This window comes from Bombus pyrosoma, linkage group LG9, assembly GCF_014825855.1.
Source record: "Bombus pyrosoma isolate SC7728 linkage group LG9, ASM1482585v1, whole genome shotgun sequence".
Lineage (NCBI taxonomy): Eukaryota > Metazoa > Arthropoda > Insecta > Hymenoptera > Apidae > Bombus > Bombus pyrosoma.
In genome coordinates this window covers 14088905-14113732 of record NC_057778.1, presented here as the reverse complement: position 1 = coordinate 14113732, position 24828 = coordinate 14088905, and the positions used below count along the sequence as shown (strand labels likewise).

Genomic DNA, 24828 nt, shown 5'->3' with positions numbered 1-24828 from the left:
GTTTCGTTCAATGAATTGCAGGCTATCGGATGTGACAAGTAGAGTTAAGAGTTTGTAAAAGTATTAGTTGCGAATGATTATAAGTAAGAATAACGCGCGAAATATTAGTTCTCGCGCGTTTGAAAGGTATATTATTTCTTTCATTTGAGGTTAAAATATTATATTGACTTGTTCAAGTAACTAATTCTATTGCTGAGAATAATTATAAAGAAAGTTGTCAGATAACAATTTAATAAGATATATCAACAGATAAAGTGTTGAAAATTTGACATTTCATAATACATTAAACTGTTGAATTACTTCTTTTTTATAACAATCAGTATTAGAACTTAGAAACAACAAATACTCTCAACTTTTAATAAATCCATATTTTCGGTGTATTGTATTGTGTTTTTAAAATAAATACACAGTATTTTTCTGAATTAAAATTTGTTGAAAGAACTCATTTTGTTCAACAAAAGCTTAACGCTAATAAAACATGGAATTATTGGAAAACATTAATTCAGTTTTTATTTCAATATTTACTATTATAATCTAATTAACCTTCTACTTACGCGAATTTTCATAGATTTTTCTTAAATTCCCAGGACGTTGAATGAATAATATTCGTGATAGTTTAAAAAATCATCCAACGATGGAATATCGTAACATCCTTCACCCACCCCATCGGCTAGTTTTATCATTTTCTCTACATAGGTAACTACAAGCTATCTGTATATGTAGAACATATATGCCCCTCCTTAGACTATGATGCTGATGCAAAAAATGTCTCCCTACCATCCCTACTATCTTCACTGTCCTGGTAAACGAGTGGTGGTAAAAGAGACAGAAAGAAGATGCGTTGTAAAAAGCTATCTTACCGCCCCTCGACCTATGCAGCCCCTAGAAGGAACGTACGACCTCTTTACCATTGGTCCGCAGACAGTCAACATTTTTGCAAGTTATCTCTTACAATCCCTCGAATTATCCATAAAATTCGACTAAATTTTTGCTAATTTATTTGACGAGAAAAAGGGGGAAAATTCTGAAGGAATAGTGGTTCCGCGTAGAGGTAAAAATTAATGGATTCATACTTTTTATTACTTTTTCGTTTTGCTTAATTAGTAATGCGAATTAAGAATATAATAGAATAAAGTTATTTGTAATTAGTTAAATAATATAACAACAATATACATAAGAAATGATATTAATAAATAAAAATAAGCGATAAAGGATAAAATTAAAGATTGGGAAAATGAATTATATTTACAATTAATTTTCTTATTAATATCAGATCTTGATATCATCTTCCTAGATAACTAAAAGTGCTCTACTTTATCACTACTAAAAATAGGACAAAAAATGAATAAGTAGAAAAAGCATCAAAATATATCAATTACGTGTACAATTTATTTTCTTACCATTACCATTTCTCACGATGGCGGTGGATGATTCTGAATTTTTTGCTTGCCATCATAGTTCTTTTACTAGTCTAGTCTGCTACTCTTGCTTCTGCCAGCCTTATTTTTACACCCGTCCACCCACTACTATTATCACCGCCCTCCCTGTTCCCCCCGCCATACTATTCCCACTCCATTGGCCTACCTTTACCGCACCAGTGGAAATAGAGGGAAAGATTTTTATTCTCGTAAATGGAAAAACCAGGCTGGAGAGGGAGGTTTTGCTAGTCAACCGCTGCTGCGAGCGAAATTTTTTGCTTCGCCCCTCGTCGTCGACAAGCTCGTCGAAGGGTACGTTAGGAGACGAGGTTGAGGGGTCTGTTGAAGTTTATCTTGCAGATAGATTATATTGTTCGTCTGGATTCTTATCTAATAAAGATTTGTTTATTAAATTATGCGCCAATTACACATTAAATGATCACATTAGTAATATAAAAACTTGAATATTTTTAACAATGAAATAGGGAGATTTTTGTTAAATAGTGGTTAAAGTAATTAGTTATAATTAATAGTAGTTAAATAGTTATATAAAATGAAGAAATATGTAGTAAATATCTTATCCTTCTAAATTCAATTTATAAATTCTACTATGCAGTATATATATGCTCCTCTATGTTTAATGCTCTATTTTTCCTAACAATATGAGTTGAAAAAAAAAATATTAACATTTGATTTATCGATCACCGACATAGCTCCTTGGATACGCGTCATATGCAAATTTCTGAAGCCTGAGAAATAATTCAGGAGGGGTTTGAACAGACGGTGGTCAGCTTTTTTTAGTCGGAACCTCTTGTTCCCAACTCGGAAGAAAATAACAAAAAATATTGAGTTACGCGTTCCCTCGACGATGAAACTCGTGAGACTTTCAACCGTGAGACTCTATCAAGGTGCATCATTCATTTAACCCATTAATTTCTTCAATATTAAAAATTTAGGGAATAAAAAACATAAAAAATTTTCTTCTTCATCGTTATAAAATATATTGATTAAATATATATTCTGTAACAATGAGAAATTTTTAGTTTGTTTACTGGTTTTGTAAAGTTTTATATAGATTATAATATTCAAGAACGTTTGCAATATAAAACTGTATCCAATCCAAAAAATTCTTCTGAAGATGAAAGTTTTCTTTCTTATTAAAAGAAATATATAGAATGTACAGTATTGTGGAGAAAGAAGTAATTAGGTATGGTTAAAACAATGCAATCTTTTTTTAACATTTATAATTCTACTATTCTACGTACTTTATAAATGCGAGGGGCAGTAAAATTAATAATTAATTAATTAAAAATTAATACATTAAAATATTAGTTAATGGCTAATGGTTAAAAACTAATTGAACATTGACAATATTTATCGAATATATAGGTCGCCTTAATGCTATACATAGTTGTTACACTGTTTTCAAAAGAGAATACTCTCGCGTTGTTACTTGTAGATTGATATACACATATATAGCACATTATTGATTATTCATCAACCCTTCATAAATTCTCGTCAATATAAATGCATAAGATTATGCTAATAAAAATGACATATTAAAATTACCAAATATTTAAAATAAATATCGAATTTCGAAATAAATTGATAACTTATATTACCCTCATACAAAACTTTCTAGGAACTCGCGAACACTTATATGCGTAAATTAGTACTATATGCAAGTATTTTAAAACATTCGATCGTTTATACGCATTTATGCAAAACATTCATTGAATTAAAAAGTAAAAAAATCGTAGCAAGTACACAAATAGATGGAAGCAGCGTAAGATCACACACAACCATATTCGTACCACACTTGATTACCCACTTTTGAATCTTTGTCTACAGGAGTTTCTATAATTGTTTCTTCTTGCCCTACATCCTTCATTCCACTATTGTTAAGATTGTTTGATTCGTTTATAACTGCTGATACTTTATTGTATATCAGAACCGGACGTGGTTCTACTTGCACTTCCGACCGCGAAGTTTGTTCCAATAATATAGACCGTCTATCATCTCCCTGATCCTGTAATATTTATTTCAGATGTCCGAAAAATATTCCACTAGAATTAAAAGATAAAAAGATCATAGAATTGTAAATTAATAAATTCATACTGGTACGGTAGTTGATGGTGGTGGAGAATCATCAGTGTAATACACTGTTCTTCTAGTCCCTGGATGACCAAGACATAATGTATCTGATCCAAGAGCTCTAGTTGATTCTTTAATTGATTTCATAGAATTCTTTTATTAATATTCTTTTATTTTTAACTTATACCTTTCCAATAAGATCATATTTACCTGCTAAACGGTGATCTTCTGTACTAGCGTCAGAGTCATTTCCACCAGATTCTGATTCATAAGATTTTCCTTCTGAGTTTTTGAAATCTTCCGCCCAAGATCGTCGATTCTAATTTATGCAGAATTTAAATATAAAATTTATAACATTCATTTGTTTTTGTATTAGATGTTTTTGTATCAATTTGCTTACCTTATTGAGAAACTCAGATCCAACTTTTCGAACTCTTCGAACGAAATTAGCTCCAAATCCTTTTCTTCAATACATATGTAAAGAAGGTATATTACAAATTAAGTACTTGTACAATTAAAAATATATATTTTTAATTTTTCATAATAAATAAAATTATATACAAAAGTAAATGAACTTACTTTTTTGGAGTACAACTATCTAACTTTCTATAATGTTCCATTATTTTGTCTTCCAATTTTTCTTTTTGTCTATATAAATGATTCACTTTGTCTCTGTAATAAAAATTATCGCATTAACATATTAGCTAACATAGAAATATTATTTAAATATTCTCATTTTAAAGTACTAACGTATATATTTTTTCTTCCATGTGATAATGTTCTTTATCTTCAAGAGAATGAGTCAAAAGTTCATGATATTGGCTAAACAGCAAAGTAATATGATCCATCAACGATCGTCTATCATTATCTAAGCCGGAATTCATATGCAATAACACCTAAAAAGAAATGTGTAAAATAGCAATAAATATATATTAAAGTCATTATTAAATAACCCAACATAAACATTTGTTAGTACCTCACATCGTTGATTTAATTTATTAATTTGAAGTTCTAAATTAGAACATCTTTCATCTCTACTACTAAGCTCGCCTTGCATTTCTGTTAATTTAAGGCTTAGTCGGTTCGTTTCAATTTTGTTTTTCCTATAATCCTCTTGTAAATTTCTATACTCCATTTTCAATTTTTCTGTAGCAGTATACAGATTTCTAAAATCATCCTAAAATAATTAAAAAAATAAGTTCGTAATTCAATACAATAATAGTACCTGCCTTTAACATTTGTTTACCTTCAGCTTTGAATGTTCTCCTCTCAAGTTATTCAAACTCTTTGCATCATTCACCAATGATTCCTTTTCAGTTTGCAAAGTCTTATTTTTTCCTTTCAATCCTTCATAAGATTCGCGTAACATTCTAACTTCATTTTTTACGTCTCGTAAATTTGACTTGAGAGCATCGTGTTCGTGAAAAAGATTTTCATATTCGTTATTTAATTGTTCGTGCAAAGATTGTAAAGTGACTTGATCATGAACCAGTTGGGTATGTATCTGTTGATGAGCACTACGTTCTTTCAACAACTAGAATAAAAAATGTAATTCTCAATATTCAAAAACATATTTAAAAATAAATAATTTCAAATACTTACTTCTTCTTTTTCAGCAACAAGTTGTGAATTTGCAAGTTGCAAGGCTGTATGTTGTGCTGCTAAAGAATTATTTTGAGACTGTAATGTTGTTATCTGTACTTGAAGTTTCGCATTTTCAGATAGGAGATTTTCTGATGCTACTTGTGCAGCAGCCAATTTCATATTTAAATGTTCCTGTTCTTTCTAGAAGTAAAAGTAAAAAATTATATTGTATATCATTATGTTTCGTAAAATTACGAAAAATATCTTTTTACTTTAATTACCTACACTTCATCTGTACGGTTTCAACATACCTTGAGTGCTTCTACTGTTGCTTCTAGTGTATTATGAATATTATTAGTTGCATTATTCTCGGAATTTGTAGATTCAGGTACTGACTTTTCACAACAGCAGGAATTATTTGATTTTCTTATATAATCGACGACTTCCGGAATTTGTGCGATTCTGTAATTATTAATTAATAATTGATATTTAGAAGCTTCTTTCATATTAAACTTTGTTCAAGAATTTGAAATTTCATTACTTTTCAACAATATTATCCAATGGCAATGACAACAACATGTTATCACTGAGTCCAAGTTTTTCTAGAACTGTATATAATTGTTGAGTATTCAATTTTTCAGCTACTAAATTCGATTGCAGAATTTCTAACGTTTCCCTATCAATAGCTGCTCGTGAATCAAGCTCCTTACTAGATCTTTCAATTTCTTGTAATCTAAAAATAAATAATTTTGCAAAAGATATTCCTATATTAAATAAGCATATATATTTCATGTGAAATACTTTATACCTTGAAATTTGTGTAACAGAATCATGTAGTTCCTGTTCAAGTTGCATTACTTTTCTTTCTAGAAGTTCAATACTATTTGTTGCTTTATCTAATGCAACATCTTTTTCCTGAAATTTATTTCATTAGGTAAAATTTAATTCAATACTTTAAAAAATTAAAATTATAGAATAACTTTTAACAGAAAAATTAGAACATTGTAATTTAGAATATAAACTGAAATATTATAGAATAATATAATCAAAGCTAGAGCCGCTCAAATTGACTCTCGTGGACAAAGGCACTTGTTGCTCTCGCGGACAAATGATGTTGGACAATTTTTAAAACAAAATGGTGGACAACAGTGATAAGGGTATTAGCTAATACGTTTAAGTTTTGACGCAAAAGATATCTTTAATTTCTATATCCATAGAATACTCTACCATAGGCCCCTTATCCACGAAGGCGTGATGTTAATTTAAAGTAGTAGTTTAAAAAAACTATAGATTAAGAATAGAAAATCACAGAACAATTAATCACTCTAGTAAAAATATCTTATAAAATTCATACTTCTATTGTTTCTCGATATCGATGCACATCGCGCTGTGCTATATCTTTCTCTCGTTCTACTGCCAAAAGTTTTGATTCAAGATCAAGACACTTGGAATTAATTTCTTTTACGTTATTTTCTATAATTTTTAATTCTTCAACTTTTTGATTGGCAAGCTCTAAACTACGTTCTAAATCATCTGCTCGTCTTTGTACGCTTTCCAATAAAGACTGAACTCGTTGTTTTTCTTTCACTGCTGTATCGCAATTTTTTTCCAGTTCTATCATTTTTGTATGTTGAGTCTAAAAATTGATAAACAAAAAAAGAAAACGTTAAATATTAAAATATCAAGATACCATACATAGAATTTTTATGATATACTTGGAACTCCTGTTGTTGTTTCTCGGATGACGTCCTTTGATTTTGTAATGAGTTCTGTAATTTTTTGTTTTCTTCGAGAGCTTGCTTCCAAACCAATTCTAAATCCGAATTTTGTTGTGTTAATCTTTCAATATTATCATTTAACGATTCGATCTTCAATTGCAGCTTCTTCTTTTCTTTTTCTAATTCCAACACACGAGATGAATTTTCATGAAAGGAACTTTCTTTTAAGGAGTCTATTAAAGTAACCAATCGACGATTTTCTAATTCAAGTTTTAAAGCCCGTGTTTGTGCATTATTTGTCAATTGTTCAGACAACCTATTATCAGCATGTGCTAAATAATATACAAATCTACATTATATTTATATACGATCGATAAATAAGGTGTTAATGTATATTAAAAATAATTTTCCTTATTACCTGGTTCTTCAGAATCACTTATAGAACTATCTAAGGCAGCTTCATTTGCGGCAGCTTTCGTTAATTTATGTAATTGAGTGTTTTCTTCAACTAACTCTTGATATTTTTCTTTATCAGCCGCACGTTCTAATGCCATGTCATTCAGTAATTGTTTATATTTAAGAATTTCAGACTCAAGTTCCAGTACTTTATCTGCTCTCTTTCTCGATGAATTTAACTGATCCTCTAGCATTTCCCTAGTCTCCATTAAAACTCTAAAATACATGAGATAGGATGATATTTTATATAAAGAAAATATAATGAAATTATATTCGAGATATATGTACAATATATACTACATACTTATATATACTAAACGAAATATAAAAGTGGAGAAAATGGAAAGAGGAATAGAAGCTAGGATAAAAGAAATAAAAGGAGTGTTCGAAGAACAGCTGGAGGAGTTAGCGAGGGCAATGAAAGAGGAGATAAAAAGGGAAATAAAAGAGGAAAGAGAAAGAAGAGAGAGGGAAATGAAAGAGGAAAGAGAAAGAAGAGAGAGGGAAATGAATGAGGAAAGAGAAAGAAGAGAGAGGGAGAGGGCAAGAGAGAGAGAAGAGAGAGAAAGAGAAAAAGAGCAGTGGGAGAGAGAAAAGAAGGAGTTAGTAGACAGGATCAGAAGACTCGAGGAGGAGCGGGAAAGGGAAGAGAGGGAGAAAAGGAAAAATAACATAGTGATTAAGGGGGTGGAATGGAAGGAAGAAGACAAAGAAGCCGTAAAGGAATTCGTAAGGGATAAAATGGGAATAGAGATAGAGGTGGAAAAGGCACACGCGATAAGGGTGGAAGATAGGACGATGATAATGTCGATGAAGTCAAGACAGGAGAAGATAAAAATAATGAAAGGAGAAAGCAAACTGGCAAAAGGAGTATACATAGACGACGACCTAACGAAGAAAGAGAGGGAAATACAGCAACAGATAAGGAGGGAGGCAAGAATAAGAAGGGAGAAGGGGGAAACGTAAGGATAGGCTATAGAAAATTAAAAGTGGGAGACAGATGGTACAGATGGAATGAAAAGAAAGAGAGACTGTCGGAGGAAAGAAGGAGAGGGGAAGAAAAGTGAAATGAGGAGAAAAAGGGGGGGAAGGCAGGGAGAATGAAAATGTGCTTCTGGAACGTAGCAGGACTAATAGGTAAAGACAAGGAGGTGTGGGAGTACTTAAAAACATTTGACGTAGTCGGACTCACAGAAACATGGATAGAGGAAAGCAACTGGGAAAAAGTGAAATACAGACTGCCCAAGGAATTCGAATGGAAATGCAGAGCGGCAAGGAGAATAAGGAAGAAAGGAAGNAGCAAAAGGGGGAATAATAACCGGTTTAAGAAAGGGACTGAAAGAGCTGGAATACAAAGAAATAAGTGATAATATGGTGGAAAGGAAAATAGCATATAAGGACAAGACATTCAGGATAATAATGGTATATAATCAAGACACAAAAGGAACATGGAAAGAGATAGAGGAAAGAGTAGACGGGAGAGAAGAAGAAGTGATGATCGTCGGCGGAGACTGGAATGCGAGAACGGGAGAAGAGGGAGGGCAGGTAAACGAGGACATAGGGAAGGAAAGAAGCAGGCGATCAAAAGACAAGAAAATAAACGCGGAAGGAAGAATACTGCTTAGGTACCTAGAAGAGAGAGGCTGGACGATAATAAACGGCAGGGATGAAGAAGAAGAGGAGTGGACCTATATTGGGGAGAGAGGAAACTCGGTGATAAATTATGTGATCGGGAACCAGGAGGCGACAGAAGAAATAACTAACATGAAGGTAGGAAAAAGAACAGAGTCGGACCATATGCCACTGGAAGTAGAAATAGGGGGGCCAGAACTACAAAAAACCGAAGAAAGGGAAGAAGAAGAGAAGGAGAGAAGGGAGTGGACAAGGGAAAGCAGGGAAAAATACCTGGAGGAATGCAAAGACTGGACCTACGAGGGGAGAACAACAGAGGAGCTGTGGACAGAAATCAAAAACAAGGTAAACAATGCAGTACCAAAGAGGAGAGTAAAGACAAGAAAATGGGGAATGGAAGAGAAAGTGTGGTATGACAAGGAGTGGAAAGAGAGGAAAAGAGAGGTGAGAAGGAAGATGGCAAAGTTCAGGAGAGGAAAATGCGGCAGAGAAGAACTAATGGAGGAGAAGAAGGCATTCAAACTGTGGTGCAAAGAAAGAAAGGAAAGACACGAAGAAGAGGAAATGGAGAAGATCAGGAAGATTAGAACAGAGCAAGAGGTATGGAAGTACATAAACAAGCACAGAAGAAGAAGAGAGGACATAGATGAGGAAATAAGCGAAGAAGAGTGGAGGAATCACTTTATGGAGATGCTAGAAGGAAAAGAGCACAAGGAGGACAAGAAAACAGGGGAGCAGGGAGAGGAGGAGGAAATAGGAAAGGAGAGGGAAGATAACATAGAGAAGGAAGAGATGATATACCAAATAAGAAAACTAAAAGAGAAGAAGGCAATGGGGAAGGATGGGATAGAAAATGAGGTATGGAAGTATGCACCGATGGAAGTGGGGGAGGCGTTATGGGAGTTAGTAAGAAAAATCTGGAAGGGAGAAGGGATACCGGAAGATTGGAAAAAAGGGATAATATGTCCGATATACAAGAAGGGCGACAAGAGAGTAGCGAAGAGCTACAGAGGAATAACGCTAATGGACACAGCGTATAAGATCTATGCAGGGATACTGGACAAACGGCTAAAGGCAGAGATTGAAACCAAACTGGAAGAGAGCCAATTTGGATTCAGAAAAGGAAGTGGAGTAACCGACGCAGTGTTCGTGATAAGTCACATCATTGACAAGCAGCTGAGCAGAGAAAGAGGGAAGCTGTTTGCCTGTTTTGCGGACTTAAGGGCGGCGTTTGACAGACTAAACAGAGAGAAACTGGAGGAGAAAATGAAAAAGATGGGGGTTAGAGAAAACCTAACAAGAAGGATTAAAGAACTGTACATAGAAACGAAGAACGTGGTGAGAGTTAAGAACCGCAACACAGAAGCCTTCTGGACAGTGAGGGGAGTCAGACAAGGGTGCCCGCTGAGCCCGACATTATTTAACATCTACGTGGCAGAGCTGGAAGACGAGCTAAGGAAAGGGCAAGCCGGGGGCATAGCGATAGGAGGAAGAAAGGTATGGTCACTGACGTACGCAGATGATATTGTATTGATGACGGATAGGGAAGAGGAGCTAAAGGAGATGCTAAGGAAATTCAAAAAATTTCTAAAAGAAGCTGAATTGGAGCTAGGCACAGAAAAGACGAAAATAGTAGTATTCGAAAAAAGAAGAAACAAAAGGAAACAAAGAAAATGGAATTGGGGAGAGCAAGAACTAGAAAAAGTGGAGGAGATAAGATACCTAGGGTACATACTACAGAAAAACGGCAGCGATGAGAGGCACATACAGGACAGGAAAAGGAGAGCGATGATAGTAATGAAAAAAACATGGAGCATGGGAGAAAGAATATTCAAACAGGACTACGAGAGGAGAATGAAAATGTTTGAAGTACTAGTAGAGAGCGCTGTTTGGAGCAGAGGTATGGGGTTGGAACATGGAAGAATCGCTGGATAGGGTAAAAAGAGTGTACGTAAAATGGATCTTAGGTTTAGACAGGACAACACCAAACTACATACTGACAGAAGAATGCAAGATAGAGGAAATCAAGGTAAAAGCGTTAAAAAGAGCAGTAAGGTACGAGGAAAGAACTCTAGAATCGGAAAAGGAGCTGGTAAAAGAGTGTATAAAGGAGAGAGAGAGAAACTGGGGAAATGGACAGGAAGGGAAAAGAGCAAGAAAGAGAAAGAAGGAACTAGAAAAGGTGAGAAACGGAGAGACACAAAGGGAAGCAGGAGGGGAGCAAGTAAGTTGGACTGGAGACCAAATTGTAGAAGAAAGAAGGAAGAGAGAAACAGAAGAGAGGAGGAAAAGGATAAGGGAATCCAAATACAACAAGTACTACAGGAACATAACCAAAGATGAGATGCCAAAGTACTTGGAAGGGAGGATGAAGTGGAAGGACAGGATAATCATAGCCAGATTCAGGTGTGGAAACGAGACCAAAGCGAAAGAACATTGGAAAGAGGAGGAAGAAAGAAGGTGCAGATTATGTGGATGGGAAGAAGAGGACCTGAGACATGTACTAGAAGAATGTGAAACAACAGGAGGAGCATAGGAAATGGAAAAAATATTGAATGGGACTGGGGAAGAACTAATGGACCTGAGAGCAATAATAGAGAAAAGAAGAGTAAAGGCAATACAAGAAGGGGTGGAAGGACAGGAAGGTAGCACAGCAAGGAGGCAAAAAGACCAAAGTGGCAATAGTGTGTAGGCTTAAGTTGCAATAATTCGTAGGCATAAGTTGAAATAGATCATAAGCATTAGTGTTAGATTAGAGGTAAGAATGCGATTAGTGCAATAAAGAGCTGTAAAGAAAGCTGAAAGTTCATCCAAAGCCGAGAGGCACGGACTAAATAAAATAATAATAATACTAAACGAAATATATCTAAAATACCTATTATCTTCACGTAGCTCCTCTATGCGTGTTTTATAAAATTCTATATCTGTAAGTTTCTCTCTATATCTTACTACTTCTAATTCCAATCGATCGGCACGATCTGCTCTTTCAATTACCGCATCTAATTCGTCTCTATAAGACTTTGCTGTACGTGCTTCATGCATTAATTCTTGGTTCTGAAACAAAAACAAGAATTTATATATTATTAATATTTACTAAGAAAATTAATATGTACGGGAAATATGATGCTTTACCTCTTGTTTTAATTTGGTTACTAACATCTTATGGTACTCGAGTTCTTCTTTACATTCCAACAATGCCTCCGTTTTTTCTTCTCTGCAAATATATCACAAAAAAAGATAGATTAAGCATAAAAATAACTAAAAATATATATACATAAAAGAGATAATATATACAATTCTTGTCGTTGTTTTCTAACTCTCGATTTCCAGTCAGCCAATTCAACTGCATAGTGATGATTATCTTCACGTTCTGATTTAACAACAGGGTTAGATGGTTGCACTTTGTTTATTTCTTCAGCTTCTGCGTTGATTGATGAATCATTTCTTCCAATACCTTCGTTTATAATAACATCCCTCCATTTCTGTTATATCAGTAATATTTTATACATTCTTAACATTCTTTAACATTTTGTTAAGGGATAATATTAATAAGATAAAATTACCTGACGATATAAATCTAGTTCTTGACTCATTATTTTCATTTGTCCAAATAAATATCCCATATTTATATTCTCCATTGAATCTTGATTAATAACTATGTTTTGACGATCTGTGACCTAGTAAAGTATTGTTAAATTTTGTTATCACACTTAGAAAAATCTAGAAAACATACCTGTTTAATACATTCTACTATTGCAAGTTGAGTATCAACATTTAATTTTTTTATATTAGTGATAAATTTTTCTTTGTTAGGACACTGTACAGCACAACCAAGGAGTAATAATAATAACAATTTCATTTCAGGAATATATGATTGCGGCTCCTTGCCTAAACCTATTATATCTGGTAACTTCAGGATTAAATGACTTAATTCTTCTTCATAAAATTGTTTCATATTATCTACAACAACTTGTAAGTTTTTTATGCGAGTTATTGCATTTCCTTTTGGAGGTATTACTTCATCATACAGTGGTTCTGGATCTCTATGAGATATAAAACATATAAGAATACTAAATATAGATATTTTATAAAAGTCAATACAAATTTAAATACATAGAAATACTTACATTTGCAAATATACATTATGTAATAATACACCATCCACCAAATCATTGTAATTGGTTAATAAGTTAGGATCCTCTAAGCAACTGACGAACTGTTATATAAAAAAGTATATTTCATTAACTAATTCTCATTAATAGGATTAATAATAATAGTCGAGAATCTTTTAAAACTAATATCATGAATCATAGAAAATAAATCATAAAATTCTAGAAAATAAAAAACTTACCCATGTTACTAAAGGTCCAGACAATAGATCATTAATTTCAGAAGATGCCATTCTTACACACGTTCACATTAATTATTAAGACAGTACTTAATACATAACACTATCATTTCTTCATATAAAAAGATAAAAATAATAGAATAAATATTTTATAATTTTGTAATATTAGTTTGCAAAATAGTTGAATATGAGGTAGAAAAAAATATTAAATTTTTTAATACGGAATATGTACTCAAGAATGCATTTAATTCTTTCATAGATGAAATATCTATGTATAATACTTTTTAATTTTACGTCTCCCTAAATTTTAAACTTGGTGGAATGTAACAAATTATATAATATTAATTTCTTTAGAAGAATTGTACATTATATATGACAGAATATACTAATATATGCAGACAAATTTAAAAAGATCCCAATTTTATAAAACTAAATATTTTTGCTTAGTTAAATTTGCAATTTAGGTTAAATTATCGACATATAATTAATTGTGCATCTGTGTATATACATTAATATAATTGAAAGATATTGTTATTTCAAGTAACCAATTATTAGCCTCATAATTAATTTCAAACGACGCTAATTAATTTAATGTTTCAATAACTTCCCCATACAAAATTTCATCTATTCTTTGATGTTTATTCAGTAGTCACACTTTATGTATATTTTACTATAGATGCAACTTAAAAGGGAATATAACCACACAATTCTATATGTACATTCGATATAAAATATATCGTTTCAATTTTACAACAGAGTTATTTAATATATTATCAATATTTGTCGAACCGTATGAAACATCGTGTGATTTTTATAAACGCTAAATTAAAACGATCAAGTATTTATGTATTAGCTGATATTAAGTTATGCTTACACTGATGCTTATTCGAATGACTCTCGTTCGTATACACACTTCGGCCGTACTGAACGAACAAAATGGATGTATATTTGGACGATCAGTTCTGTGATACATATTATATATATAAAATGAACATAGATTCGTAGACTCTTACTATTTCGTGGACAATGGAGCGGGAAATATGAAATTTTTATTTTAAAAGAGGAGTATATCATAATTTATTTCAAGATCTGTTAAATCAACCAAATTAATTCCGAGAATATTTTAGATTGAATATAGAAACATTTTTTTTATATTCCATGTGGGTGGAACTAAAGAAAAAATAAATAAATAATCGGGCAAAAAAATTAAATCGATTTGAATGATGTATACGGATGAATACGGATGACATTGGACGACCAATGTGCGAGCAGTATAATGTACAACCATTGATTTTAACGCGTTTGATTCGTTGACGAACGAATATAAGTTACACTGGTTACTAGAGCGTATTCGGACTTTCAGACTGACTCGTATAACTATAGTTCGGTATGATATAAATAACGTAACCGTGGCGGGGCTCTGGCTCTGATTGTAGCCTTAAATATAATAAAATCATCGTACGTATAACCTTTTGCATGTATGTTATTGTTCTTTAATAGAAATTTAATTGTAACCTTATCCTATCCTAAATTTTGAAAATATTTCTGTCATTTTATCAATATATACAAATAAACACAAGTCAAACTATCAAACTAATTACATATATGTAACATATAATAACTAAAGCATATATGTATATTCGTGAAACAAAGTTATAACGGTTTTTGAATAATAATTCTTTTTATTTTTTTATATTTTTCTTTACATTAGTATACTACTTTTTATTTTTTGGATAAACGTCCTAATTCCGCGTTTTATCATTACAGCATGCGAACTGATTATTTGAATATTGTTTGAAGGTTTCAACTTTCATTATTTTTGAATGAACATTATAATTTCTACCAGTATAAGATATTTAGTAGATTATGAAAGATGATTCAAGTATTAAAAAAACAATTTTCAAGAAATTATAAAAGACACAGAAATGTTAATACATGGTCATCTCTAGCAACAGCATTCAATTCCATTAGTAAAGAAAAATATGGTTTTGATTTCCTAAAAAAGGAAACTGTGAGTAATTTTTATTTCTTATGATATCTATAACTATTTTAAACAATATATTAAAAGTTTTAAAATTCTTCTGTATTGCTATTGTATATATAGGGACTATTTGGAATACCTGAGTTGAAGACATCAGAAGGATTTAATATTTTAAAAGACCAAGCAATATCTCAAACAGATGCACTTATAACAGAATCTATAAGTCAAAATAGAAAACGAAAAATGGTGGAAATTTTTGATGATATGTCTGATACGTTATGTAAAGTTGCAGATTTAGCAGAGTTCATTAGAGTTGCACATCCAGAAAAGCAGTTTGTTACAGCTGCAGAGAATACTTGTCTATTTGTTAGTGGTATTGTAGAGAAGTAATTACGTTTTTGTAAAAACTATATAATCAATCAATATTTATATTGTTTTTAAACACTATCTTCAAATAATATGAAAATTACTTAAAAATTTTTCAGGTTAAATACTCATCGTGAATTGTATAATGCATTAAAACATGTTGTGTACAATGGAGATACTCAAGAAACATCTCTGGTGGATAAACATGTTGCAACATTATTCTTATCTGATTTTGAATTATGTGCTATTCATTTACCAGAGTCTATAAGAGAAAAAGTTGTACAGTTGAATTATTATACGTTACAAGTATATATTATAATATTACATTGTATTACATTATGTTTGTCAACTTTTTATATGATTGTATTTTTTGAACATAGGTAGGCCAGAAGTTTATGGCAGGTACTAGTAATCCAAGAGCAGTAGATACTAATTTTGTTCCACTTAATGTAAGGCAATAGTAAGTATTGCAATTAAATAATTTTGAAAATAACAACGTATTTCTTTCATATGAGATTTGAAGATTTTTTTAAATGTTTCACAGTTTCACACAGAAAGATAATAAAATACATGTTCAAGGACTTTATGTAGATTCTCCTAATAATCTTGTTAGAGAAATGGCATATCGTATATTTCTATATCCTGATGAAGAACAAGAATATCTTCTACAAGAACTTTTGAACTCCAGACACATTTTAGCTAAACTATGTGGTTTCTCATCCTATGCTCACCGGTAGTTTCAAACATTTGTTGATACAAATGAAATTAATTAAAATTAGCTAACATTAGCTATATTTGTTATGTATTAAAAGTGAATAATTTATAGAGCTGTTAAAGGAAGTACTGTAGAAAGACCCGAAGTAATATATGAATTCCTTAATATTTTAAATAATAATCTAAAACTTAGAGCAATGCAAGATTTTAATGAAATGCAAAAGATGAAAGACGCTGAATCGCTTGTAAAACAGGTTTACCAAATTTATTAAATTATGAAAATAAATTACACTATCTTCTGTTTTTATACATTTTTATTTTTCGTATGTAGAAAATAATGCCGTGGGATACAGCATATTTCACAACAAAAGCAAAAAGGACTTGGTTGAATATGTCCATTACTGAATTTGCTCCATATTTTTCACTTGGTGCTTGCATGGATGGCATTAACATATTAATACAAGCATTGTATGGCATTCGATTGGAGTATGTACCAGTTTTATCTGGTGAAGTTTGGGCAAGCAATGTACATAAAATTGCTGTAATAGACGAAAATGGGGAGGTTTTGGGTTATATATACTGTGATTTCTTTGAAAGAGAAGGGAAACCTAATCAAGACTGTCACTTTACCATTAGAGGTGGAAGGCAACTACCAGATGGATCTTATCAAGTATAGCTTAAACGAATAAGAAATATATAAAATATAAAATATTAATTTAACAAAATTTTAATTACTATTCAAACATTTGATTTCAGAATCCAATAGTAGTATTAATGTTATCATTGCCAGTTCCAACATGGTCAAAACCATGTTTACTTACTCCTGCCTCTGTAGAAAATTTATTTCATGAAATGGGCCATGCATTACATTCTATGCTAGGTAGAACAAAATACCAACATGTAACTGGAACCAGATGCAGCACAGATTTTGCAGAGGTTCCAAGTGTTTTAATGGAATATTTTGCAAGTGATCCAAGAGTAAGTTATATTCTTGAAACTTAAATAATTATTAAATGAATTTTATTTTTTTAATCATATGATATGTATTATGATATCTATTAGGTTGTATCCACGTTTGCTAAACACTTCCAAACTTTGGAACAAATACCAATAACATTATTAGATAAATTATATGCCTCAAAGAACATATTTTGTGCTGCTGAATTACAAAATCAAATATATTATAGCATGTTAGATCAAGTTTATCACAGTGCCCAATTAGAAAAGCCATCAACCGAAATTTTAAAAGAAATACAGGGTAAATACTATGAACTTCCTTATGTCGAAAATACAGTACGTATTTTTTACCATTTTTAATTTCTATAATAACAGGATCCTCATTTATTTATGTTATAAATTGAAGATTTTATTTGCAGGCATGGCAATTAAGATTTTCTCATCTAGTTGGATATGGTGCGAAATATTATTCCTATTTAGTATCTCGAGCAATTGCTTCTTGGATATGGCAAACGTACTTTCAAGCAGATCCCTTCAATCGAACGGCAGGCGATCGATATCGAAAGGAATGCTTAGTACATGGAGGTGGAAAACCACCTTCTAAATTAGTATCTGACTTCTTGAATAAGGAAGCTAGTGCTAGTAACTTCGCAAAATCTTTGCTTTCCGAAATCGACATAAAAATGGAGCATGTAGAAAAATTAAGAGGATAAGAAGGCCGTTCGAAAATAACATTTAGAAAGGTATCTTTTCAAAAATATAAAATATTTATAAACTATTTTTATAAAAGTAAAATAAGATTTTGTAACAAAATGCTTATGAAGTATGATACACAAAATAAATATTTCGATCATAATTCGAAAAACATAAATAATTTTATAATATGATGTTATTTTGTAAATAAAATGTAAATAATCAATGTATCATGCAAAAAACATAATTTGAGCTTTTTTTCTTTTATTTTATTACAAGTATGGAATCTTACCCTATTTACAATCTTGATAAATCTACGTACGATTACACAAAAATAAGTTTTTCAACGTAATACAGAGGAAACGCAGTATAAGGTAGTTTATAAGAACATTCAATATTTATACAATTTATTGTTTAATATTGTTCAATTTCAAAACAATCGTTGACAATTTTGCTTTAAATGGTAAAAAAAGCCTTTTAGGATATTGTTAAAAAATATTGAATAAAATAAGAAAATTTTAATATAACAATAATAATTTTTTTCTCTGTTTCTTAAAATGACTTCTGGTATGAGTTTACCATGTACTGCGTTTGAGATGATTTTAATTTATATTAAAACTCTTCATCAAGACTTCCATTAAAATTAGCTAAAGATTCATTAACATTCTTTTTCATGTTTATACAAAATTCCATTAATAAGCTATTTCGTAATTACATCGACGTAAAACGACTGAACAAGCCACTGGATGATTCAAATCTTATTGATAGTATTAATAATATTTCTTCTTCAATCGATCTCTACATTACGAAATTCTGTTTACTTTTTTTCTGGAAGTGTTTTCTTATATAATTCATGGAATATAATTAGATATTTGTATTCACAAAAAAGCACTGGACCTTTTTTTTACAATAATCTGTCTTCGTTTTCAGATTACACTAAAAGAGACAGTAAGAAATTCTGTATTCGATTTAATATATGTATAGTTACAGTAATTTCATTTATATTTTATCTTCCTAGAAATTTTATTTTGCACAGCATTTACATGAATTATAAATTATTTCTTTAACAAGCATTTGTGAAATAACCTTGTAATACAGAGTTACTAAAGAATAATAATAATTAATTTACATAACAATGAAGCTTATATTGAAAATTATATAAGTTATTAGGAGGACAGCATATATTTTTAAGTTTTTTGATATTCTTTATAGAGCATAGTTATAAAGTACAATACAGCATAGTATTGAAATATGTAAATTTTAAATAAAATTCAGAAATCGCAACTTGAACATCATAGTATGTGTAAAGTAAGTTGGCAACTAGTCATAAATAATTTGTACCACATTAATTTTTAATTCTTATATAAAGATAGGAGACACATACATTTTTATAAACTTGTATTTTTATCAAGCTATACTTAACTCAAAAGATATGTAAAAAGTAATTAACTATCATATTATTGTATTCTTGTCGAAATAGTTATCATAACTTTATGGTGAAAATTGTAAAGTTAGTGGCAGAGCATTTATTATTTTATAATAATATGAAACACTTTTTACTGCTTCCTTTTTATATTATTCAAAACGGGAAAAATTATCTACTGGTACAGAAAATTGTATTTAAAAATATCAATTCTAGTAATATGCACTTTATAAATAAAACATGTACTATGCTTGCAGAGTATTTCATATTATTATCAAATTTTTATTATAAATTTACACATACATATTGCTTTACTATTGTTTTGACAAAAATGGACATCGTTTGTACAAATTATGCATTTTTCCCTTATTTATAAACTCTGTATTATAAGGTAATGTACAAAAATTTGTTATAGAAATTCATAATATTATGTCCTTAATAAGATTTCTTCAAACATTTTGGCGTTCATTTTTTCAATATGCACATACTGTAGTATTTTATGTCTATCTTTTCGACATTTCTAAAATTCTATAATGAAGTATTTTTTATTCAATACACGAACCTTTATTTTATAATGTATTTCCCACTTGTTTAAAATTATTTCAATGACCAGTACGTTCGACATTCCACAGTACATTATATCTTTCATTTGCTATAAATTACGCATTTCTATTCACTTTCGATCATCGTATTTTTAATTCTTAGAATATTCTTATTATGTTATTTTCTTAAATCCGTATGCTGTTAAAAATTGTTCTGCATATAAAACGGTTGATATATTTTTTAAATGCTGTATCATTTAAGATATTTTGCACATGGTCCTTTTTTAGCGAAATCCAGAAACAAAAGAAGAATAACAATGGTAAAGCACTAGTTGAAAGAGAATCTTAATTGTCCAGTATTCATTACGCACTATAAAAACCAAATTAATAGAGTCCACTCTAAATTTTTTTATCAACTGACCACATGATGCAACATTGTACCAACATTCAATCAGTTTTAAGTTTTCCATTTTTTCCTTATTTAATATGTCACATTCACAGTAGGCAAACACCAAAACAAATTGGTTTTTTGCTATGAAACACAGTGACCACCCAGCCTAAAATGACTTTGGCATTTGGTTCAGGTTATGCAACGTAATTGTACTCATTTGCATTATCTTTATCTCGTTCCATGTAATCCCTATCTATGAGAGATTCAATTCTTTTCTTCAAATCTGCAGGCTGAAAATTTTCACACATAATTAAACGTACACAGATATTTAGAATATATCATTCTATGAGTTAATGACATACCTTTACAGGAAACTTGAGCTGATTGTACAGTTCACTAATCAACAGATTGTGCGAAAGTGTTTTTCTCATTTTCATAATTCTAACAATAGCTGCATCTATCTGATATTGTCTATCTTGATAGACCCTTTCCTCTGTAGCTTTTTGTTCCTCGTTCTGAAGAAGGATAAATAAGTAAGCAATATATTGTTGAAATTTACATTACACGAAAAAAGTAATTAAAGAATTATTCTATACCGTTTCTTTCATTTGAATTTGATTTATTTTAATTCTGAATAATTTATTTGTAAAGTCTGCATTAAAAACAAATCTATCATTATCTGCAACGTCTCTTCCTCTTGGATTTTTTTGTAACACTCTGGCTTTGCCACAAGCTAAGGATTGTAGAGTTCTCCTAAGTTCACCATCTTCTATATTTGTTGCTGCCTTTATATCTTCCAAAGACAAGTTATCAGCATCATTAAATAAGATTAACACCAATGCTTGAAACAAAGAAACTTGGAGTTCCTTATTACCCTGTTTTGACATTTAAACAAAATGTTTTTATGGAATATATATTATTTAATATATACTATTTAATGTAATTATGTAATAAATATTTATTACAATACATAAACAATACCTGATTAAACCAAGCTTTTAGTACACAATGCCCCAAGGTAGGTTGCCATTGTAATTTTCTACCGCTATGTTTTCCCAAATAGAATTTATTAAATACATCTTGATACTGAACCATTTCTGGGGGTAATGTTACTTCCATTACAGGATATGTTGGCCAATAACCCATTGTAAGTATTGAAACAGTTAAATCCAAATTACTAGCAGACAATTCGCTTTGCAAATTTCCTGCATACTAATCCACAGTATAAAATTGTACAGTTAATTAATAAATACGCAATACATACTCAATATGCATTTGAAGTTGACAATATATAACTATAATATAATATAAATATAATACTTACCTGTTTAAAAGCAATATTAATATCTTTACTAAGTTCCATATCTTTAAACATCCCTTCCAATTTACTGGTAAAGCCACCACCACATTCTTGTTTCAATTTAGATAACATAGATTTTTCAGCATCAACAGAAGCTGATTTACCAACTAACAAACGTTTGGCCAAATCTTTTTTATAGAATGCCTCGAATACATCTTTTCCATGTATAAATCTGAACAATACCATGATTTTATCTAATAATCTTTCTAATTCTTCTTCTGTCGCTTCTTTATTACCCGCTCTTAACTTGCAATCAACAAATTTCGCTGTAGGTACAGAAATAAATTAATTAACGATAGATAACACAAACAATAAATGCTATTGTTTCATTAAGGAGGCTATATACCTATTAATTCAGCAGGTTTGTTCGCACGTTGATTAATAAAGGCTTCAAAAGCTTCTTTTAAACTATTTGCAAATTTTTCATTCTTATGAAAACATGTATTAACTATATTGTCCATTTTATCTTTGAAATCTAAGAGTTCCTGAACCATAGTTTTATCTTTCTCTGGATCTATAACTATGGTTTTACCTTTTTTCTGTAAACAAAAACAAAAAGTGTATCTACTCAATTTGCATAGAATAACATTTAAAAATTCGTAAAATACCTTAATATAAGAATTAAAATTTAGACAAAGTTCTACAAGGCCGTTTTTCACTCGACTATATAAATTATAAAGTAAAGATAAATCATTAATTCTATTTTCATCCAGCAAACCACTTAATCCTTTTTGCAAAATGCTGGTAATATGTTCAGATAATAGCTGCTTTTCCACTGTGTGTATCAAAGACCACCTATAACAAATGAACAATGATATCATAGTTACAATGTCAAATATCAATATATTAAAAGTAAATACTTACTTTGTAGATGCATCGAGGTAATGTAACAAACGTTCGTTTTCCTCTTGAAGCCGTTTGTCCACGTGTGCTAAGTACTCAGGAACATCGTGTTCATTCATCAGTCGTTGACCTTCAGCAGCATATAGTCTTTCAGTAGCAACCAAAAATCTATAAAAATCAAAATATAATGAATAATGAAAAATATAGCATACATATTATTTCAATTTGTATTGATATTAAACATAAATTCATACTTAGTTTCAAAGGCATCTTGGTAGATTTGTAGATCTGATAACATTCTTAATAAAGACTTAAGAAGTGTTCTATCCACTGTATCACCTTGACGCTCTTTTTCAATAAGCATAAGTAATCCTTCCACTGTACGTGTTTGAACTAAGTTATTCAGAACAATATACACTCTAAACAAATGTAAACCCATATCCCTAAAACAACAGAAATATTAAGTAATGTGCATAAAGAATTTTTAATATTCAAAAAATTTGTAAACATACCAAATAGATAAAATACTTGGATTTTGTAATACATATGTTCTATCCAAATATAGAAAAATACTTCTAATCATAATCATTTGTCTGCAATGTGATTGCCAACATTCATTCATTTTTTTTAAGAATATATGCCTGTCCATTGATTCTGCTAAAAACTGTTCTATATTTGCTTGTACATGAGCTTCTGTTAACCTTGTTAACTTTGTATATAATGTAGATGCCATCTTATGATTACACATATTTTCAACTGCCTGATAAAGCTCTTCTAACGAATAACGAATACTTTTGCTGGTCTGGATTGCAATTACAGCTTCTTGCAATTTCTCCCATGTTTGCTCTTGGTAATTTTCAGGCAATTTTGGTTTATCTACATAAAATGTACAATTTTTAAAGTATCTTTATATACGAATATTGTTCTTAAAAATGTTGTTATATATACAATGTATATAAATAATTTATATACATATATACATTACTAATATATAATAATTCATATATATATAATTTTCTTTGATAAAATTTAATGAAATTCTGTAATAAAATTAACATATATGTTACAAATCTTTTATCCAGTTAATCACACATATAGTGAAATTAATACAGTACAAATGTTTAATTATTAATTTAATATATTTTTTATAATTATCACACATTAATCTTCCTTAGAAATAATTTATTTTAAAGGAAGAAAAAATAAAAAAGCCGAAAAATAAAATAAGATTATAATTACATTCTGATACTTTACTATTCTGTCATTGCTCAAATATTCTGTTCATAATTGTTTTTAATTAGTCATCTATAATAATCTACAAAATTGAAGACGCAAATGTATGAGCTGATATTTTTAATTAATTACACAACTATTGGTAATCTGAAACTTCTAGTAAACGCATAAAAAAACAAATAACGCGCCTTACAAACGTTTATCCATTTCGGTTTTTCATGATGTCAAGTTAGGTTATGTCAGTTTAGTTTTATTAATCGCATTTATGACTAATTTGGTCTCGGCTACGTAATGTGGGCTGATAAAGTGTCACAAAAGTACTAATGTCGTATTAAAAATAATGTCGCAATTCACGAAGGCATATTGCCAACCATAAATTACACCACGAATCTTCACGAATGGTAGCAGCTGATTTTGAGGTTAGGATGTCCCATGGTCTTGCTTACTTTTGAAGTTTTTGATGACGAGCTTTCTAGCTGTACCAGGTTTCGCGCTTGCCAAACTTGGTGAAATCTTGTTGACGCCGTTTGGATTCCCAACGGTTAAAGCCGAGAAATTGGCCCTTTTTTGAGTATCAGTCGTGGTTGCAGCCGTATCCGTCATGTTTTCAATCTCGTTGATCTCCGTGACCGCAACGGCGGACAGCTTGCTGCGTTTTGCAGCACCAAAGTTTAACACCGCTGCGTGATCAGCGGCCGTCCTCTTCACCTGTGCTGTGGCTAGAACCTGAGTCCCCCCGAGCCTAGACATATGCGTGCATCACTCGGCCACCGGCCCTCAGCACACGGAAAACACAGTTTTCCACTGAGAAACTGAAAGAATTCTCCCTCTCCGTTCTACCTCTTTATCCCTCTGTTCGACAAGCGGAAAAACTTATTTATCCCGTCCCAAACCCTGCTTCTGACGAAACTCACGAACAATTGGCAATCTGTGCACATGCGCGATACATTTACGCGGCGCTCTCCATTCACCTACCGCGCATTTTTAACCGTTACAATTTCCTTTATACTTTTTCATATACATTTTATTGCATAAAATTACATTTTACATTTTTTTCGAAAGAAATCACATCAAA

The 24828-nt window shown here is 31.0% G+C and overlaps 4 protein-coding genes across 8 annotated transcripts; 2 read left to right on the top strand and 2 right to left on the bottom strand.

Annotated features, from left to right (window-relative positions):
* Positions 1-1371: 1371 nt before the first annotated feature.
* On the bottom strand, positions 1372-14204 carry LOC122570940 (protein Daple). 2 transcript variants are annotated; one of them, XM_043733986.1, is made up of 24 exons: positions 14125-14204; positions 13254-13362; positions 13030-13118; positions 12636-12945; positions 12466-12579; positions 12197-12384; positions 12035-12116; positions 11778-11956; positions 7233-7486; positions 6812-7146; positions 6451-6732; positions 5905-6011; positions 5638-5829; positions 5408-5558; positions 5115-5297; positions 4759-5046; positions 4489-4689; positions 4263-4408; positions 4092-4184; positions 3913-3976; positions 3723-3831; positions 3537-3643; positions 3250-3447; positions 1372-1808 (listed from the first exon to the last, which is right to left on the bottom strand). In XM_043733986.1, the coding sequence occupies exons 2-24, from the start codon at positions 13302-13304 to the stop codon at positions 1668-1670; spliced, it is 3864 nt and encodes a 1287-aa protein (XP_043589921.1). In that variant the 5' UTR covers positions 13305-13362; positions 14125-14204; the 3' UTR covers positions 1372-1667. The 2 variants fall into 2 exon arrangements, with proteins under 2 accessions (XP_043589921.1, XP_043589922.1); XM_043733987.1 differs by lacking the exons at positions 1372-1808; positions 3537-3643 and having other exon boundaries at positions 3345-3484.
* LOC122570941 (trichohyalin-like) lies at positions 8585-10986 on the top strand. Its single transcript, XM_043733988.1, has one exon. The coding sequence runs from the start codon at positions 8642-8644 to the stop codon at positions 10835-10837; it is 2196 nt and encodes a 731-aa protein (XP_043589923.1). The 5' UTR covers positions 8585-8641; the 3' UTR covers positions 10838-10986.
* A 374-nt stretch (positions 14205-14578) lies between the features above and the next one.
* Positions 14579-18596, top strand: LOC122570881 (mitochondrial intermediate peptidase). Of its 2 annotated transcripts, none has more exons than XM_043733806.1 (11): positions 14579-14708; positions 15018-15261; positions 15355-15617; positions 15717-15903; positions 15978-16057; positions 16142-16330; positions 16424-16565; positions 16643-16981; positions 17068-17289; positions 17374-17604; positions 17688-18596. In XM_043733806.1, exons 2-11 carry the CDS (start codon positions 15124-15126, stop codon positions 17979-17981), a joined length of 2085 nt encoding a protein of 694 aa, XP_043589741.1. In that variant the 5' UTR covers positions 14579-14708; positions 15018-15123; the 3' UTR covers positions 17982-18596. The 2 variants fall into 2 exon arrangements, with proteins under 2 accessions (XP_043589741.1, XP_043589740.1); XM_043733805.1 differs by having other exon boundaries at positions 14603-14728.
* On the bottom strand, positions 18209-24680 carry LOC122570880 (cullin-4B). Of its 3 annotated transcripts, none has more exons than XM_043733801.1 (11): positions 24200-24680; positions 23033-23396; positions 22775-22963; positions 22542-22688; positions 22286-22472; positions 22024-22216; positions 21642-21943; positions 21299-21529; positions 20914-21192; positions 20680-20832; positions 18209-20607 (listed from the first exon to the last, which is right to left on the bottom strand). In XM_043733801.1, the coding sequence occupies exons 1-11, from the start codon at positions 24501-24503 to the stop codon at positions 20512-20514; spliced, it is 2445 nt and encodes an 814-aa protein (XP_043589736.1). In that variant the 5' UTR covers positions 24504-24680; the 3' UTR covers positions 18209-20511. The 3 variants fall into 3 exon arrangements, with proteins under 3 accessions (XP_043589736.1, XP_043589738.1, XP_043589739.1); XM_043733803.1 differs by having other exon boundaries at positions 23760-24342; XM_043733804.1 differs by having other exon boundaries at positions 23947-24342.
* Positions 24681-24828: the final 148 nt, after the last annotated feature.

Excerpts from the sequence above, each read along its gene's own strand:
- LOC122570941 (XM_043733988.1), top strand. The coding sequence starts at position 8,642 with ATGGTGGAAAGGAAAATAGCATATAAGGACAAGACATTCAGGATAATA.
- LOC122570940 (XM_043733986.1), bottom strand. The coding sequence starts at position 13,304 with ATGGCATCTTCTGAAATTAATGATCTATTGTCTGGACCTTTAGTAACA. Across the intron at positions 5,298-5,407 it reads CAACAGTAGAAGCACTCAAG|AAAGAACAGGAACATTTAAA; the intron begins GTATGTTGAAAC and ends TTTTACTTCTAG. Across the intron at positions 1,809-3,249 it reads CTGTAGACAAAGATTCAAAA|ATAAGAATCCAGACGAACAA; the intron begins GTGGGTAATCAA and ends AATCTTTATTAG.
- LOC122570881 (XM_043733806.1), top strand. The coding sequence starts at position 15,124 with ATGATTCAAGTATTAAAAAAACAATTTTCAAGAAATTATAAAAGACAC. Across the intron at positions 15,262-15,354 it reads ATTTCCTAAAAAAGGAAACT|GGACTATTTGGAATACCTGA; the intron begins GTGAGTAATTTT and ends TTGTATATATAG. Across the intron at positions 16,331-16,423 it reads TTCTCATCCTATGCTCACCG|AGCTGTTAAAGGAAGTACTG; the intron begins GTAGTTTCAAAC and ends AATAATTTATAG.
- LOC122570880 (XM_043733801.1), bottom strand. The coding sequence starts at position 24,503 with ATGTCTAGGCTCGGGGGGACTCAGGTTCTAGCCACAGCACAGGTGAAG. Across the intron at positions 22,689-22,774 it reads CAAGATGCCTTTGAAACTAA|ATTTTTGGTTGCTACTGAAA; the intron begins GTATGAATTTAT and ends TGATTTTTATAG. Across the intron at positions 21,944-22,023 it reads CAAACCTGCTGAATTAATAG|CGAAATTTGTTGATTGCAAG; the intron begins GTATATAGCCTC and ends CTGTACCTACAG.